Raw genomic sequence first — 19,166 nt, forward strand, 5'->3', positions numbered from 1 at the left:
TAAAACCAAAGTCCCAGCTTAAGGAAGAGGGTGAAGTAATGGAAGGAAGAAAATGAGAAACAGTTTTTTCCTTGTAAAGGGAAAGAGAATAGAGAGCCGGGAATTTGTCCTTAAGGGCAACGGTACCCACCCAAGTATCTTCCCAAAATAAAACAGAATCACCAGAGTTGACATCATACCTGACCAAGTTGAGAAACTGAGGGAGGACACTCTGAATTGCTTTCCAAGGAGATGCCAACATAGTTTGACGTGATACACCCGCATCCCAACCATTTTCCCGTCTGCCATGTATACTAGCTATCACTTCATGCCACAATCTCTCCCTTTCTCTAGGCCACCTCCACAACCACTTCCCTAAGAGAGCTTTATTCCTTTGAGCTAAAAAGATCTCATTATCCTCTCCAACTTCTTAGCTTCCCTAATAGGAATCCTAAAGATAGAGAGAAAATAAACCGGTAAATTTGCTAGGGTAGCTCTCAATAAAGTCACTCGACCCCCTATGGAAATGTAGTTCTTTTTCCAAGAAGTTAATCTTCTCTCAAACTTTTCCAGAATTGGGGTCCAAAATCTACTCTCCTTTGGGTTAGCCCCTAGAGGGAGACCTAGATACTGCAAGGGCCAAGAAGAAATGGGACAACCTAAACAATCCACCACAGACTGCAAAATCCTCTCATTCAGATTAACCCCTACCACACAACTCTTATCCAGGTTTATCTTCAAAATGGAGACATTCTCAAAGTGTTGTAACAATGCTTTGAGATTTCTCACTTCCCGCCTGTCACCCCCTTCACAAAAAATTATGATATCATCAGCAAACTACGGGTGGGTTACCCGAACATTGTTCCTTCCAATCCTCCAGCCTCTAACTTCCTCTTCCCTATCTACTTTAGAGATTAATCTGCTGAAGACATCTACAACTAGGGTAAAAAGAAAAGGGGAGAGAGGGTCACCTTGTCTAAGGCCTATACAAGCTGGGAAAAAGTCTTTCACCACCCCATTAACCAAAACGGAGTAATGGTAGGAACTAATACAACCCTTTACCCAATTGCACCACCTAGCTCCAAACCCACGGCACCCTAGGTCCTCTAGTAAAAAACTCCAATCCACAAGATCATAAGCCTTCTCCAAATCTAAATCACCTTGTCTAAGGCCTCTACAAGCTGGGAAAAAGTCTTTCACCACCCCATTAACCAAAACGGAGTAATGGTAGGAACTAATACAACCCTTTACCCAATTGCACCACCTAGCTCCAAACCCACGGCACCCTAGGTCCTCTAGTGAAAAACTCCAATCCACAAGATCATAAGCCTTCTCCAAATCTAATTTACAAACGAAACCTTGGGTTCTTGACTTTCTCATGTCCTCCACGCACTCATTTGTTGTTAGGATCTGATACGTTATTTGCCTTCCCTGCACGAAAGCACCTTGTTCTTGACTGATGATGGAGGGTAGTACTACTCGGATTCTCAATGACAACACTTTAGCCAGGATTTTATAGATGCTTGTCACTAGATTGATTGGCCTATAGTCCTTAGGGTTCTTTGCATCTGCCTTCTTTGGGATTAGGGCTAGGAAAGTAGCATTGACTCCAGGGCTCACCGTTTTTTTATCTGCAAATTCTTGAAACACCCCGACAAGGTCTTCTTTGACCACATCCCAACAATCCTGATAGAAAGCCATTGTAAAGCCATCTGGACCAGGTGCTTTGGATCTATCCATTGAAAACACCGCCTGTCTGACCACAGAAATCATTTCATGATAGCGAATTAAGTTGTGGATATAGAGAGTTATATGCTATAAACCTTCAATTTGTCCCATGCCCTCTTTTAGATATGTAGGGGTGAGAAAATAGGTAGGTTTTACCCAGAAGGCCGGAGTCGATCTCGAACCAACCATATCCAATATGGTACCAAGTAGGGTCTAGTTCCGAATTCTTGGAACCGACCCCCACCCAAGCTGGTTCTAAGGTTTAGAGGTTCACCCTACCCGAACTTACCCAGAGAACCAGCCTTGGTGGAACTGAACATGCCTTAAAATAAGTCCCATAATACTTTGAAGATTTGAACCCAAGTACTCATGATTACAAAGTCCATGTTCTCACTTGACTGTTGAGCCACTTAAGTGAATTAATAACTTTTCTTCAATTTAATACTTGGATATGTTGATAAGTAATACAAAAGGTAATATTTAAAAAATTTAAATCATAATGGTAAGTTTTGAACTATATATTAACATATTATCATAATCTATAGATTAAATTACTTAATTTAATCAATAAATGTAATATAAGTTTTGAATCATATATTATCATCATCTTCTATTCTCTTCTACATTTCTATGGATGCTTCATGCTTCCATTTTTGAGTCTCGTCCTTTCTTCTCTGCCTCACCTCAAGGGGAGGTATATATGGTTCAGCCCCCTAGGTTTCAGCTTCAAGGAAGTGAGGAGAAAGTTTGTCATTTGAAGAAACCATTATATGGGTTGAAACAATCCCCCAAAGCCTGGTTTGAAAGGTTCAATAAGGTAGTTCAACAAGTTGGATTTATGCAGTGTCAAGCTGACCACACATTATTTGTAAGATGAAGGGGGAAGTCTCATTGCTATTCTAATTGTGTATGCAGATGACATTGTGATTACAAGAAATAGGGAAAAAGAGATTTAGAAGTTGAAAGAATTTCTAGCTTCACAATTTGAGGTGAAGGATGTTGGCCTATTTCCTTGGTATAGAAGTTGCTTGGTCTGATAAAGGGAATGCTTGGGCAAGGTGTCATTGGTCTTTTTGTTATTTGTTTGTATATGGGTGCCCAAGTGAGAGCTTTCTTGTAATTTTTCCTCAAAATATAAATATCAGATTTGAGCGTGTGAACAGTAACACACCTCTCATTCAACAGTCTCTCTCCTCTTCCTCCTCTTCTTCTTTTCTTCTCTCCATAAACCCTAGACTGACTTCTTGGTATTAGAGAAAGTAGAGACTCTTGGGCAGATTTGTTCCTTTGATTTTCTCCTATAGGATGACCTGTTGACATTAGACTGTCACTGGATAACATCAGCAGTGCGTACAAGTGACGGTGGTAGTCCATGAAGCCTACCTAGTTTGGTTCACCCTGGTTTTAGAGGAATTTTGCTATGATTTTTGTAGTTGTTTGATGCTTTTGTGATTTTTTGTGGATTTTTCAAGAAAACGTTTTCAGAAATTCCAAAAGCTTTATATAGGACATTTTCCCAGGTCTGTCCTAGAAGCCTTATCCAAATCAAAATGGAGGGATGCTATGATGATTGAGATAGATGCTTTGCAATAAAAACAATACTTGAGAAATTGTGGACTTTCCCGAAGGGAAGGAACCAATTGGCTATAAATAGGTGTTCACTATCAAGTATCATTCTGATGGTACTATTGAGAGGTTTAAGGCTTGTTTTGTTGCAAAAGGAAACCCTTAAATATATGGTATTAATTACCTGTAGACTTTTCCCCCTGTGGCTAAAATGACTTCAATTTGGGTTTTGCTATCTTTGGCTACAACTTTTGATTGGCCACTTCATATTTGATGTTAAAAATGCTTTCTTGAATAGAGACCTACATAAAGAGGTCTATATGTCTTTACCTCTAGGGGTGCATGTGAAGGAATGTGTAAATTAAGTCTCTTTATGACCTCAAATAGTCTCCTAGAGCCTAGTTTGAGAGATTCTAGGTTGCCCTTATTACTTTTGGTTACACACAGACTTAGTCTAATCATACCCAAGGTTCAAATTTTCAATATGATACGCCCAATACGGGGCATATTGTATCATATCTTTTAAATCAAGATATGGGAAACACATAGAAATCGTGCATACCGTATTTTTTTATGTGTATCATGTCAATACAAACCTGTATTGGGCGATACGCTACCAATACGGGGGGCATATCGACTAATACGCCACCAAAATGATATGGGCAAAAAATAAAAACAGAGTATGGAGGAAAGAAGGCTTTTTTCCTCCCCCCCCCCCTAAACCACTCCAAAACTTTGAAAACTTACCTAGGTTATTGGATCTACCAAAAAAAAACACATCAAAGTTGAAGATTTGGAAATTATTGCGAAAATAGGTGAGTTATTCAACGTTTTTTTTTTCATTTAATCCTTTTGATTTATTGTTTCTTTCTTGTTTGAATGCTTGGAAGTGTTCTATTCTTGGATGATCTACATTTCCCATGTCAAAAATCACACTTTTTTATTATAAGTGTAGATCTATGAATTTTTATGAGGAAAATTGGAAAAAATAAAAAATAAAAAAAAAATATTGAAAATTGTTCTTTTTAGCATGAACGGACTGTTAGAAATCTATGGATGATCTACCATATCCATGTAAGATTTGAAACTTTCTGTGTGATATATATATATATATATATATTGTAATTTTCGAAATTAAAAAAATATATTAATTATTTATTTTCTTTTGTGATTTGTCCATAAGGACTGAATATAGAGTTAATATATTGCTGATCTATCATACCCATAGATCATTTGATATTTATTCTTCAAGTATGATTTTTTTTTGTAATTTTCAGAATTAAAAACAAATATGAATTATTTATTTTTTATTGTGATTTGCCCATAAGGACTGAATATAGTGTTAATATATGGTTGATCTATCATATCCATAGATCATTTGGCATTTATTATTCAAATATGTTTTTTATTTTTTTTGTAATTTTCGGAATTAAAAATAAATAATAATCAAATACATTTTTTATGATATATCCCTAAGAACTCAATATATTGTTAATACATGGTTGATCTATCATATCCATATATCATTTGATATTTATTCTCTAAATATGATTTTTTTATTATTTATAATTTTTGAAATTAAAAAATAAGTAATAATTAATTACATTTTTTTGATATGCCCATAAGGACTGAAAACTAGATATAAAATTATATATAAAAGAAACTAATATATTCTGTGATATGATTGTATAATTTTATGTTCCTGTATATTGACTATGATACGGTTCCTCATAAATTCTATTAAAATATATTAATTTAATGTATATTATCTTATTAAAGCCTGATATTTAGTGTTATTGGTGTATTTTTATGTTATATTGAAGTTCTGATAGTGTTTCTGTGTGTTTCCATGCATATCTTAATTTTTCTCCAACACGCATGTGTATCCAAGGCATATCTCGATACGTATCTTAAAATTGCCTTTCTGATACTTTGAACCTTGATCATACCCTATTTGTTAAGAGGAGAGATTCCTTGGTGACCCTTCTAATTGTTTATGTTGATGACATTATGGTTATTGGTGATCACACTCAGGAAGTGGTTAATCTCAAAAAGTTTCTTAACACTGAGTTTGAGATCAAAGAGTTGGGTGAACTCAGATATTTCTTGGGAATTAAAGTTGCTTGGTCTAAGAATGATATCTTCATTTCTCAATGCAAGTATGTCATTGATATACTTGTAGGAGTGGGTGCTAAACCAGCTTCCACTCCTATAGACCTACATCACAAGCTCTCAGCTACTGATGGTGAACTATTGACAAATAAGGGGGTGTTCCAGAGACTACTTGGGAAAGTGTTATATCTTTGCATGACTTGGCCAAATGTTTCCTATGTAGTGAGTGTCTTTAGTCAGTTCATGCATTCTCCCAGATAGAGACATTTAGCAGCTACAAAGAAGGTTCTGTGTTACCTGAAAAGGACTCCAGGGAAGTGTATCTTGCTTGCTAAGCATGGACACATGAAGTTGGAAGCATACACTGATGCTGACTGATATAGGTGTATTGATGATAGGAGATTCACTTCCAGTTACTATGCTATGGTGGCAAGGAACATCGTGCCATGGCTTCCCACTTAAGGGCAGACTTGTAATTTGTTCAATTTTAGTAAGACTAATAAAAGATAAAAGAGGAAGAAGAGGTGACCATCTAACTCTCTTCTCCATTCCCTTCTTCTCCATCTTCTTCTTCTTCTTTCTTGTTGTCTTCTTCTTCCTTTTTCTTTCTTTGCTATAATCTGAAATTATTTTACAGTTTTAATTGGACTAAATCACATCTGGGAGCAAAGCCAACTGACACTCCTACTGAGGTGAATCATAAACTACATAATGATGAAGTTTTGTTAGACATCAAGCAGTTCTAGAGAATGGTTGGAAGACTTCTATAGCTCTCTATGACTAGACTATACATTTCTTATGTTGTGGAGGTCATTGGTCAACATATTCATGCACCTAGAACCTTCCATCTTGAAGCTGCAGAAAGAGTACTAATAAGCATCTGAAGAAGCACCTTGGATGGGGTATATTGTCTAAAAAACATGACCATAACAGAGTGTAAGTTTATACTGATGCAGATAGGGCAGGATCCATTGATGACACGAGGCCCACCGGTTATTATTATACTTTTATAGAAGGTAGCCTAGTCACTTGGAGTAAGAACCAAAGAGTTTTTGCTAGATGAGATCTAGTACTAATACTTTGGTGTTGCCAAAGTATTATGGATAAAGAACCTATTGGGGAACTTGGATTCATTATGGGGCACTTTATGTCACTCTATTGTGATAATAAAACATCCACCAACATAGCTGCAAATCATGTTCTCCATGACCAGACCAAACACAGAAGTTGATAAGCATTTTGTTAGAGAAAAACCTGAGAAAGGAGAAGTCTTCACACCCTATATAAGCTCTAAAGAACAACTTGCTGAAATACCCGCAAAAGGTCTGAATGTTTTTGCAGCACAAGTTGGATATGATTGACATCTATGACCCACCTTAAGGGGGAGTGTTGTAATTGTGTACTTTGTGCCACAAGGGCATTTTAGTCCTTTTACCTTGCATTATGTAAAGCTCCTTGTTATCCTAATATAAATAATAGATCTTATCATTCAAATTCAATAAAAATGAATTAAATTAAAAAAATGAAATTCATTCAAATTCTAAACTAAAAATGAAATTAATTAATTCAAATTCAAATTTAAAATTTCATATAGGTTCCACAATCCTAGTTTCTGTGCCTCGAAATTTGTCTACTCTCTTCTAATTTTCTTAATCCTTTTCAGTTCTAGATATACCATGGAGAACAGCAAGGAGTTCAGCCCTTGTAAAGTCCCTATTTCAATTGGACTTAATAAAGTCATCCTCAGGTGGTCCCTAATTCCTTTGAACAACAATCTTTTTAGATGAGGTTGCACCACCCCCCCCCCCCCCTTTCAAAAATATCAACAGCAAAAATAGGTCAAAATACAGCCAATGATTTGATCCAATGCACCACTTGGCTGTGATACATTCAATTATTACACCTATTGGAGATACTCCTAGGTTCCTTCGAATGACTTCATTTCTGACCTTGTCCTTTCTAGTTCTCCTTCTCATCCATTGCAGCATTTGCACTTTTTCGCCACACTTTTTTTTTGGAGATGTTCCTTCACTGCCCAAAACAGTGCACCAGAGAGTACACAAAGAGGTCCTCCTCTTTTACCCTTCATTTATGATTTATCTCTCTTTCTTTCTTTCTTCTTCAAGAGTAAACAGCTAAAATAAAACATAAGCAACAATATCTATAAAATACATGATAAATTTACCAACACATATACAATGTAACAATAGCAGTGATCTTCCAATAAGGTTCCCACCTTGTAACTTTGTGAGAAAGGTAAAGCACTGATTTATACTGCTAAAAAGTGATTAAAACATGTATACCACAGTGCATACAAAGAGGATCTGTACAAGAGGACCAAAGATACAACAATATAAACTCTAACTCAGCATAAACCAAAAAGAAAACATCAGTAATATAATATTTGAAGCTAATCTAACTACTTTTCTTCAATTACCATAACCCTTTCAGATCTACACCCATCTCAAGCAAATGTTCTCTAAATTGGGATTGGTGATCTATACCAGTGTTTTAAAAGGTGTGGGAGGTGTACGCCTCCAGGCGAGATGCCCCTAAAATGCCCTGAGGTGTTTGCCAGAGGCGCCCACACCTCTGAAGTGTATGCCTCATGCACACCTTATGTAAAAAGATAGAAAAAAAAAAAGAAAAAAGAAAAAAGAAAAAAAAAGGAAAGGAAAAGAGAAGAAAGGGAAGGGAAAGAAAAATAAAAGGAAAGGGAAGGAAAGAAAAGATAAGGGGAAAGAAAGTGGACCAGGGGCTAAGCCCATGGATCCCTTTGGCTGTTCGCCCCCCAGAACCCCTTTTTGATGCAGCCCAATTTGGTTTTTTTTTGTTAGGGGGGTCTTGCTCCTCGCTCGTGCTCACCTCCACTTCAACAATACCCCCCTTTTAACTAATGCTATGCATCTTCATTCTTCTTAATGTAAAAGATTTTTATTAAAAATAAAGAAAAATGAGATCCTCCTTCTCCCTCCTCCTTATTCCCTTAAGTAGGCTTACGCCTACTTGTGTTCAGGAGGCTTACGCCTCTTACATTCTGAACTACACCTCACGCCTCTAGGTAGTAGAACACCTCGCATCACGCCTCCGTGTTTTAAAATATTGGCCGTACCCTAAGCTTCTTAGTAATGCATGGATCTCAGACATGATTGAAAGATTCAGGCTTAGGCTCTTATCTGGTAATTCCGGGACAGGAAAAGTAGCGCACTAGAACATAGTTGTTTGAATTTCAGATTAAACTCAACTTGGCCTTAGTCCTAACCATTTAAGGTTGGACAGTTGAATTTCAGAATGGAGTAAAAATAAATGCTTCTTTATAAGTTATGAAATAATATGCTAGTAGGAGAGGATATTCTTATCCCAAGGATAGAAGGCCAATGATTCATTATTTCACATATCAACCAATAGATTAAAACTAATGAAACAGAATAGGTTGCTCATTTAGTTAGACCTCAGGTTTCATTTCTTTCTCAATTCTGCTGCTTGTCGGACTTCAAATACTAGAGGCCTTTCATGATTAAAGATTGTTTAATGCATCCAGAAGTAACTGTGTAAATGTAAATACGGAACAACAGACTTCAGTACCTGAACCTGCATGGTCGTGCCATACAGTAACTCCTCGTGCTCAATAAGACGTTGATGAAGAATTCGATAATGATCTGTATCCAAATTTACCACTGGCTCTGTTTCTACTTGAAATCCTGCAAGCTGAGTCACAACATAGGAAGCCATCACCTGTCCAAAAATTGCAGGGATACTCCCCAGCACAGGTATGATACGGACCCTGAAACCGGGTATAATCTGATAACAGGATTTCCAAATTAGAATGTGAACATTTACCCCTTCTAACCTGAACTGATATATCAACATAATTTCTAAAAGTAACTTTAGATTAGCAAGAAAATATTCTGAAAACAACACAATGTTATATTCAAGAAACAGCCAAGCAATAAACTGAATAAAGAAGGATTACACCCCTGGTCCCAAGCCTGAATAAAGAAGAAATGCATCAAGCTGGCAGTGACATTAAAACTTTTATCCTAAAGAAATACAATCATCTTAACCTGCTTGGTGATATTAATACATATGATCGAAAGGAAGTTCCTTTGATTATATTTTCAAAAGAAAATATAGGACTGAGTTGAGTTGAAACAGCCAAGAAACAATAGGAATTTCCTTTCCTTGCACAAAACTTCGGGCACTCCAACTGCTTGGTGATATTAATATATATATGATCAAAGGGAAGTAGTTAGCAATTCTAAAGAAATACAACCATCCTAACCTGATAATCAGAAGGATTTTCTTCTTGTCCACCTGGACCCTTGAATGGAAGCAGCTTTACTTTTGGTTTCTCCATTGAAAATACTACAGGTATTCCACCTTCAATACCATAATCTTTCTTCAAACGATGTCTTACCTGAAAAATAGGAATCTAATAAGGAATGCAAGAAAACAGGAACTGCTAGAAAAATCCTTATATCTGTATCAGAAATTTAAAAGGACAGATATAGGAAGCAAACTATGAGCATTCTTCAATAGAACAAATCAATGACCAACAAATGAGCATGCAACAAAACCTTCTTATTTTTGTTCTTTTTGGTTTTATGATAAGAAAGAAAACTATATTAAGAAAAAATTAAAGGAAACTAAAATTATCAACTCATTCTAAAAGGAAGGAGAGATAAGACCGAGAGCAACATACAAGAAAAGAACAAAAATCGAAACAACATTGAAGGCCCAGAGAGAAGTGATACAGAGAACAATTGCCATTGGTTAGATGACTTCTGATATGGCCAAAACCACCAGTCGGAAATCGCCATGTGGCAACAAGCTGGGGGCAAAGTGGTCCAGCCAAGCCAACTTGATACCAGATAACATAGCTAGACCGAGCTAATAATAGCTAACCTAATACGTGCCTACAAGCTCATAACACGTGTGTCTAATCAACCGAGGAAGCATGGACATCCATGTGGAAGCATGCTAGACACCATATGCAGAATCGAGACCGTTGGATGCTACACATGGCAGAGTTGATTAGAGCATAAACACTAGTGCATTCAATGCAGGCCCACTGCTGACCACATGCATATAACATGTCAACCATGGGCATGACAGGTGGAATGGGGCTCTGACCACGTGTGAGTACTGTTTTCATCCCAGGACGAGGATCTCCTCCTATAAATAGGTGAGTCCCCATTCATTCCCATACTCAAGACACTCCCACTACTCGCTCTACAATCACCTTGGCACATCTCACCTCATACAGCATTCACCAAGTTCTTCAGCTCATCCTCACTCCTTTCTACTTTACAGACTTGACCATCGGAGTCCATGCAACGGGATATCACCCTAGGGCCCTCTGATGTTTGTTCCTCTACGACTACAGGTGACACCCCAGCAACTGAGGTCTTTAGCGAATTTTCAATTTTTATCCTTGTTGCAGATTTTGGCAGCAACAACTTCCATGTAGGAAGTTCCTGCTTTGAAAACCATGACCTCTATATGCTGCAAACTTCTCTTTATGCTTGGCAATGATCTTTATATGGTTCAGAAAGATGTTGTTTCACTTCCTCCACCAGAAAGAACCATGGATATCTGCAATCCTTCTCAATGGATGATATCTTAAGAGAGTCAATGTGATAGCAAGCTTGTCTACCAAAAGAAGGGTATGCCAAATGAAGTGGCACACACCAAGTGGTGACTACATAAAACTCAACTTTGATGGAAGTAGCATTAGTAATCCTTGTCCTTCTGGGGTAGGCAGGCATTTAGGGATGATAATGGCAGAATACTAGTTTTATTGTCAGCACCAAATGGAGTTGGGAACTCCTTAAAAGCAGAATTATTGGTTGTTCCACAAGGGATGAAGCTTACACATTTAAAAAATATCAATGAAGTAGAAAAGGATTGTAAAGTGGTGTTCAGCTGGCTTAACAGCAATAGTCAGGTGATGAGACAATACAGGCAAGTTATTAAAGAGATCAGATGGCTGATGAGAGGCACGGAAGCTTTATTTCAGTTGGTTCAATGGAAAGGGGAATGGCAGATGCATTGGCAAAACTAGAGGCTAAAACAAATAGGCAGAAAATTTTTTGGGCTCAAATGTAATGTTTTGTAATGTTTAAGAAAGGAGATAGGTGGTGTATATCCAACCTATATCTTGAGAAGCAAAACTTTTGTACATACTTGCTTTATAATAATCAATAAGCATTTTACTTACCAATAAAAAAAAAAAAAAAAAAAAAAAACATTTTATCAAGTTTCCAGCATTCCATCTGCCCTTTTATCCCAAACCATGCCAACAAAATGGTATCCTTATTGAAAACATCCAGCTCCACATGCCATTCCCACTCACCTTGATGAGTCTTGTAGCTTGACCTTAAACTGTACTTATCAAAAGCAAACTGCACTGCAGGCACTGCTTGCCAGCCGACCAGTTCAACTATCAAGCCAATCCAGGTCAGCTTATATATATATATATATATATATATATATACACTAAAGATGATTTTATGAATTATATGAAAGATGTTTAGTAAATGAGGTTGAGATATTTCACACTAGTACCCAAAACAGCTGATGTCTATTGACCCCTTGTTTTTCTAATGAATCCGCCATCCCATTTGCAGTTCTTCTAACCTAAATATAGGAGGTGTTTAACTCCCTTGAGAGAACCTATCTCCCTAAAGACATGCCTGTAAATCCAAGGGACTTGGCATGGGCCTTTTGCCCAAGTGATGATCAGCTTTGAATCCCCCTCTACTTTCCAAGTAGTGAAAGCCAGATTGCTTTGCCCAAGTGATGATCAGCTCTGAAGGCTATCAATTCAGCTTTCAGAGAATCTCTCACTCCAATAGGTCCTGAGTACATGGCCACCACCGTTCCTGAGGAATCTCTGAACACCCCCAATACCTGTCAGCCTTGGAATGCCCATATAATTCCCATCAAAATTCAGCTTTAACATATTGCTTGGTGGAGATTTCCATTCCACAACCAACCTGTCTTTTTCCTTAGAGGATTGTGCCACACCCTATTGTTTAGGGGTCTTCTAAATATAAACCTAAAATGATCCGCAAAAGCCCCAGCAATCTCTCTTTGATTGGATATTGTTGTCCCTTCAATTTCTAGACTTGAGATGAAATTTTCTCTCCTTCTCCCATTTGCCACAACATGAAAAAAAAATTGGTATTTCTATCCCCCTACTTCAACCACCTACATCTTGATTTTTGCCACCAACTTATTTCCTCCTTGAGCAGATAATCCTCTAACTGTTTCCGCAATCTCCATCTTTGTTCTTTATCCTCTTTTGTCACAAATTGTTTCCTCTCCTCCAGCCTCCCAAACTCTAGGAGGTTTCATTCCTTCATTCTATCTTTCAAAAATTGGAGCTTCTTATGGAACCTCATTCCACACCATTCAACTACAGAGTTACTCTCTAGCCACCATTCTTTAACTTTCTCAATAAATCCTTGATGTCCTAACCACGTGTTTTCAAATCTAAATGGGGCAGGTCCTACATTTCCCAGCTTTTCCTTACAAATCACAATAGGCCAATGGTCAGAAGTTACTCTTGGAAATGCTCTTGAAGTTAGATTCCCCTAATCTTCTTCCCAATCATTTGAAAATAAAAAACTATCCAACTTAGAGAAAATAGGGTTCAATTGGAGATTGGACCAAGTGAAGCAAGCATGTGACAATGGGATCTCTTTAAGCTCAAACGCATCCATAAATTGATTAAATTTCCTCATGCTTGTATTCACCCTCTGCCCAGGACTATCTAATTCTTCCAAAAATCAAATTACACCAAAGTCCTAAGAACAAAGGTCCTCCCCAACATCCACCAATTCCTCCCATAATCCCCTTCTCTCTCTATAGTCATTAGGTCCATAGACATTGATTATCACCCAGTCAAATCCATCCTCCACCTGCCTAAACTTCAAGGAAATGGAAAATTGTCCTATTAACTCCTCCATCCCTATGAGCAAATCATTCTTCCACATTTTTAAAATGCCCCTTAAAGACCCCCAAGAAGGCAAAGTAGCGCAACTGATCCCCCTACCCCTCCAAACACTTTTGGCCCACTTAATATCAAAATCTGCTCTTTTGGTCTCCTGCAACAATACCACATCTGGATTTATCTTTTTGATGGCCTCTTTGATTACTGCCCTCTTCCTTGCACTCACCAATCCTCTAACAGCCCAACTAACTACCCTCATTTTTATCCCCGACTTAATGTTCTTACTTACTCCCTTTCCTCCTTTCCCCTTTAACACCAAACCTTTTGTCTCCTTCCACATCCTTCATCAGTCTTTCAGCCTCACTCAGTTTCCTCTTTTTATCTTAACTTCCTCTCTCTTTTATTGTAGGAACACTTTGAGGTCATTTGGATCTTTTAATTTGCACCCCAGTTTCCCCACATATGCTGCCACAGAATCCTCACTATTCAGATCTCTTTTATCAAACATCCTATTCCCTCCTTCCTGACTTGTTTCCCCAACCCTTCCTCCACCCTCTTTGTCATTTCCAATCTCCATCTGCCCCTTCCTTCTGTAGAATGCTCTCTTCAAATTCATCCAATAAACCATCTAGAATTTCAAGATCAATTTGTTCCTCTTTACCTCCTACTGTCCTCCATCTCTCTCCTGGCCCTCCCTAGCTCTACTGCTAACTCTTTCTCCTTCTCCCACATGGGGCTGCAACCTCTGGACTGGGATTGGTATCTAGCACAACAGATACAGAGCAATCATTAGTAACACAAATCGAAAGGACACAGTTACCTGAATTATGCTGAGGTGGGAGGGGATTGCTAGAAAGGGGAGCACAATCTGTCATGCCCTGTTTAGGGAGGTGGGAGTCACCTAACTCCTTGGCTTGGTTCTGATGTGAATGCCTTCCCGTCTCATTTGTTATACAGTGATTCCTTCCTTCACCCTCATGTATGTCCCTCACTGATGTACCCCTGTCTTGCCTCGGAGAAGTGACAAATACTTCCTTACACAGATCCTGCCTATCACAGTGAATTGGGAGTGGAGCTTTTGAGTGTGAGCCGAGACTTCCGTCCCCAGTTTCACGTTTGTGTTCTGCTCTGTTGATTGCCGCTTCTCTAACATGCTGAAGAGACTAATCTTTCAGCCAGCTAATTAACACCTTCGAGTCACCTTCCAAGACCAAGCGTCTGATATTTAGTTCCCTTGCTCTTTGAATTCCTTCCAGAGCTACAAGGATCTCAGCCCTAAGAGAGTCTCCTTCCCCAATGGGTCCGGAGAACAAAGCAATAATAACCCCCTCATTCCTGAACACTCCCCCAATCTCAGAGGGTCCTGGATTCCCCAAACTACTGCCATCAAAATTCAGTTTTATAAATCCAGAGGGAGGAGACCATGAGGGACTAGGAGACCTCTTACACATAGCAGAAGTACTTGTCTCTTTCCAATTTCTTAATAAGTCAACCACAGGAAAGTCTGAAAACTGCTCTAGAGATTTTAGTCAATGGGCAGCCCTTAAAAGTATTAGATCTAATAGGTTTGCCAGGGATCTTTCCATGTCTGAAAATATTTGTAAATTTCTTTCTTCACAAAGGGACCAACATACAGCAGCCCTAATGCTCCTCCACATAATCTTCCCTCTCTTCCTAGGCCAACTAAAAAACGTAGGAGAGAACAGCCTCTAGACACTCTCGGGAGGATTCCAAGAACACCCAAAGAGGGAAAGAGCCCACTCCCATACAGTTTTATCAACCTTACAAGAAACCATAAGGTGGTAAATCAAATGTGTTAAATCTTTCAAGGAAAATTTCCCAACAAAAACTACCAACCCGAGGAGGAATGGGCTTTGCTCCAGATCTCTTTAACCGGAAAAGACACCCCTAATGTGACAGGAGGCTGAGTTAGAGTTTCAAAAAATGAAGCACAAGAGAAAGTACCTGAGGTGGAAGGAGTCCAAAATCTAGTGTCCTCCTTATTAGGATCCAGAAAGACATTCTCAAGGATGGATAACAAAGATAAGATGTTGTCCAAGTTTGTATCCCTAATTGCCCTTCTCAGTCCTAGGTTTCAACCAAAACCAAAGGTAGAATCTAAAGGACCTAAGAAAGAAGAAATAGGTTCATTTTTCAAGTCTGACAAAGCATACAAGGAAGGGAACTGGTCCTTTAGAGGAGAATCCCCTACCCAAGTCTGTTCCCAAATTTTTATTCGATTACCAAAGTTAAGACCATACCTGACCCAAGGGGAGAAAGCTGGAAGCAAATCATGAATGGATTTCCAAGGAGAAGTAGCTATAGCCCTTGTAGCGATTCCAGGATCCCAACCATTGTCTTCCAGCCCATGTATGCTGGCCACAATCTTAGCCCACAACTTATCTTTTTCCATTGTAAATCTCCACAACCATTTCCCCAGCAAGGCCATATTCCTTTCCTTAATGTTACCAATCCCAAGGCCTCCTAGCTTTTTACCTCTAGTTACTACCTCCCAACTCACCCTATGATCTTTCTTTTCCTCTCTAGGCTCCCAAAGAAAGTCCCTCATTAATTTTTCCAAAAGATTGGAAACCTTAGTGGGGATCTTAAACACTGATAGAAAGTAGACAAAAAGGTTAGCTAGGACAGATCTAATCAAGGTGATTCTCCCCCCTAAGGAGAGAGAATTTTTCCTCCATGATGCAAGCCTCTTCTCAAATCTCTCCACTACCGGGTTCCAGAAGCTTTCATTCTTAGGATTATCTCCTAGGGGGAGGCCCAAGTACTTCAAAGGCCAATTCCACATTGCACACCCTAGCACACCTGCATATTCACTTAATTCCCTCTCCTCCATATTCACTCCCACTACACAACTCTTATCAAAGTTCACCTTGAGGTTAGACATCTGCTAAAAAAGTTGTATTGCCAATTTCAAAGTCCGGATCCAATCTATGTCCCCACTTTTACAGAACAGGATTGTGTCATCTGCAAACTGCAAATGTGTCAGTGGAACCTCCTCCCTTCCTACACGCCAATCTTTTATTAAATTCCTTGAGTCAGCTCCAGTGTTTTAAAAGCGCAAGGCGCAAAAAAAGTGCAAGGGCCAATTTGCGCCTGAGGCGCAAAGCGCAAGGCGAGGCACACACCTTTTTAAGAAAGGCGCAAAATTACAAAAAAAAAAGCTAAAAAATAAAATAAAAAAAAGTCAAAAAATTCAAAAAAATGCAAAAAAAAATCAAAAAATATTAAACATAATGTTAATAAAAAATATAAACTAAATTTTAAAATAAATGATTTAAGAAACCTAATCTAAAATTAAAATACATAAACATAACATGTATAGTGTATTCAAATGAAAATTTAAAAATAAAAGCAAACATATAAAGCATTTTCAAGCATGTAAAACCCACAATCTCTTTTTTCCTTAATTGTTGTAGAGAAGATGGGTCGAAAGGCCCATAGGCTGTTTATCCTTTTTTATCTTTTATGTTCTTTGCTGCAATGGGCCTTAATCTAGGCTTTATTCTTTCTTATGTTATGTCTTTTTAATTTCCTGCCCAACTAGGGGCTTCTCTGTAAATTACTAAAGTTTAACTTAATGAAATACAATTAAGGGAGTAAGAGAAGAGACTGTTCGAAAAATCTCTCTCTGAACCCAAGTTGCTACCACCTTCTTCTTCTTCTCTCCTCTTGAACTCTGATTTCTGCTATTTTCTTTTGAATTTTTGCAACTTTCTAAACAGTCTTGTCTTCTCAAAAGGCTGTTTTTCTTCTTGGTATCAGAGCAGGCTCGTTTTTCTCTTTTTTTTCACCTTTTTTTTCCCATACACAGTGTGTATGGAGAACTAAATCGTATGAATAGTTAAAGAAACCTGTTTTAGCCCAGTTGTTAGTGATTTCTAGAGAGAAGGGGACTAGTTTTGTCGTCCTCTTGACAGATTCAAGTCTGTTGCCCGAAACCCTAATTTTCTGGAGAAATCTGATTGCGAGCCCTACAAGGAGTTTGACCTGGGCGGTCAGTGACTGAAGGCCTTCTCATTCTTCTTCTTGAAGATCGAATCAAGTGGATTGGTGTTCTGTGAAGTCTAAAAGGAGAGGCTGAGTTTTCTCTGTTTCTCCCAGCTTCTGGGTGTGACGCGGGTTATCGGTACGGCTACATAGAGGTTGGCTCACAACACAATTTTTGTTCTGTCTTCATTTGTTGTTATTCAAAGTTGTTTGAAGTCATTTTTTGAAGTATTTAAGAAGATGAACTCCTCAAACTTTGAAAACAAGCATGTTGTTGAATCCGAACAGGTTCCGGGAGCCTCTGTAGACTCTTTACTAGCTGTGACCACAGTCAAGCTGGATGGAACTAATTATCTGGCTTGGTCACAATCAGTAAAAATTCATATTTATAGTAGAGGCAAATGGGGTTTTATCTGCGGGAGCAAAAAGGCTCCTCCAGAACATGATCCATCATATGAAAAGTGGATGCAAGAAAATTATACTGTTATTGGATGGCTTGTGAACTCAATGCAACAACGGATTAGTCAGCACTATTTGTGGATGAATTCAGCAAAGGAAATTTGGGATAGTGTTGCTGAAACCTATTCCCAAAAATTAAATGTGGCCAGGGTTTACAAGTTGAGAAGTGATGTGAAGAATTTGAGACAGGGGGAGAAACCATTAGCTGTATACTTCTCAACACTAAAGTCTTTATGGCAAGAAATAGATTTGATAGAAGTTGTAGCCTAAGACACCACTAATGATGCTGAGACCTACAAAAAACTGGTTGAGAGAAACAGGGTGTTTGAGTTCTTGACAGGGCTAAATCCAGAGTACGACATTACAAAGCAAAATATTTTATCCAAGGATAGTGTCTCACTGTCTCAAGCATATGCCTTGGTAAGTAGTGAAGAAAGCAGAAGACTTGTTCAGGTCCAAGGGGCGGTCTAAATGATCACTTCGCTAATATGGGAGTGAAATCCAAGGGGCGGTCTAAATGATCACTTTGCTAATATGGGAGTGAAATCCAAGGGGGTTGCAGGGACTCCAAGTAACTCAGGGAAGAAAGAGATTATCTGTGAGTACTGTAAAAAGCCAAAACACACTAAAGACAAGTGCTGAAAATTGCATCTTGAGTTCCTACCACTTCGATTTCAGAAGAAGTCTGATAATATAAAGGCAGGGAGTGCCAATGTTGTTGCTGGTCCAAATAGTGACAGATACCAAACTGAAGAGATGACGGCTAGTGAGCAGTTAGCAGCTATGAAGGCAGAATATGAGAAGTTTGGGAGGATGATCAATCACCTAGAAGGTGTGACCTCTTCTTCCAACCCTCCAGGAAATTCAACCTCTTCTGCATTTGCTTATTCAGGTATATGGGCTTTTGCCAATCATGCAACCATTTCAGGTAATCGTAGGATTCCTTGGATTATTGATTCTGGTGCTTCTAATCATATGACCAGCCTTTCTACTTTGTTTGCTTCATATGATTTACTTCCTGGACGTGACAAAATCACCCTACCCGATGGCTCTCTTGCCCCTATCTCCAGCAAAGGAACCATCAAGGCTACAGACTCCTTGGTTCTTCCTTCTGCTCTTCATGTACCCAGACTAAATACAAACTTGTTATCTGTAAGTAGCCTAACTAAGTCATTAAACTGTTGTGTAACCTCCTTCCCTTCCTACTGTGTTTTTCAGGATCTAGAGTCTCAGAAGGTGATTGGGAGTGGCCGTGAGGCGAATGGAATATATTTGCTGGATACTCTTGGACAGTACCATGAACAACCTAGAAAAGCTGCTTTTGGGTCTACATCTACAGAGTCCATCAGTCGAGTCA

General features: G+C 38.5%; 1 protein-coding gene across 2 annotated transcripts in view; it reads right to left on the reverse strand.

The window, feature by feature from the left end:
- Positions 1–19,166, reverse strand: part of LOC104607301 (NAD(P)-binding Rossmann-fold superfamily protein) — a 57,202-nt gene that overhangs the window by 16,890 nt on the left and 21,146 nt on the right. For both annotated transcript variants that reach the window (XM_010272926.2, XM_019199430.2), the window contains 2 exons: positions 9,668–9,802; positions 8,971–9,186 (listed from right to left, as the gene is read on the reverse strand). In XM_010272926.2, the coding sequence (XP_010271228.1) occupies positions 8,971–9,186; positions 9,668–9,802 (351 nt within the window). The remainder of the gene's footprint in view (positions 1–8,970; positions 9,187–9,667; positions 9,803–19,166) is intronic.

This window comes from Nelumbo nucifera, chromosome 4 (genome assembly GCF_055504915.1).
Source record: "Nelumbo nucifera cultivar China Antique chromosome 4, China Antique-T2T, whole genome shotgun sequence".
Classification (NCBI taxonomy): domain Eukaryota; kingdom Viridiplantae; phylum Streptophyta; class Magnoliopsida; order Proteales; family Nelumbonaceae; genus Nelumbo; species Nelumbo nucifera.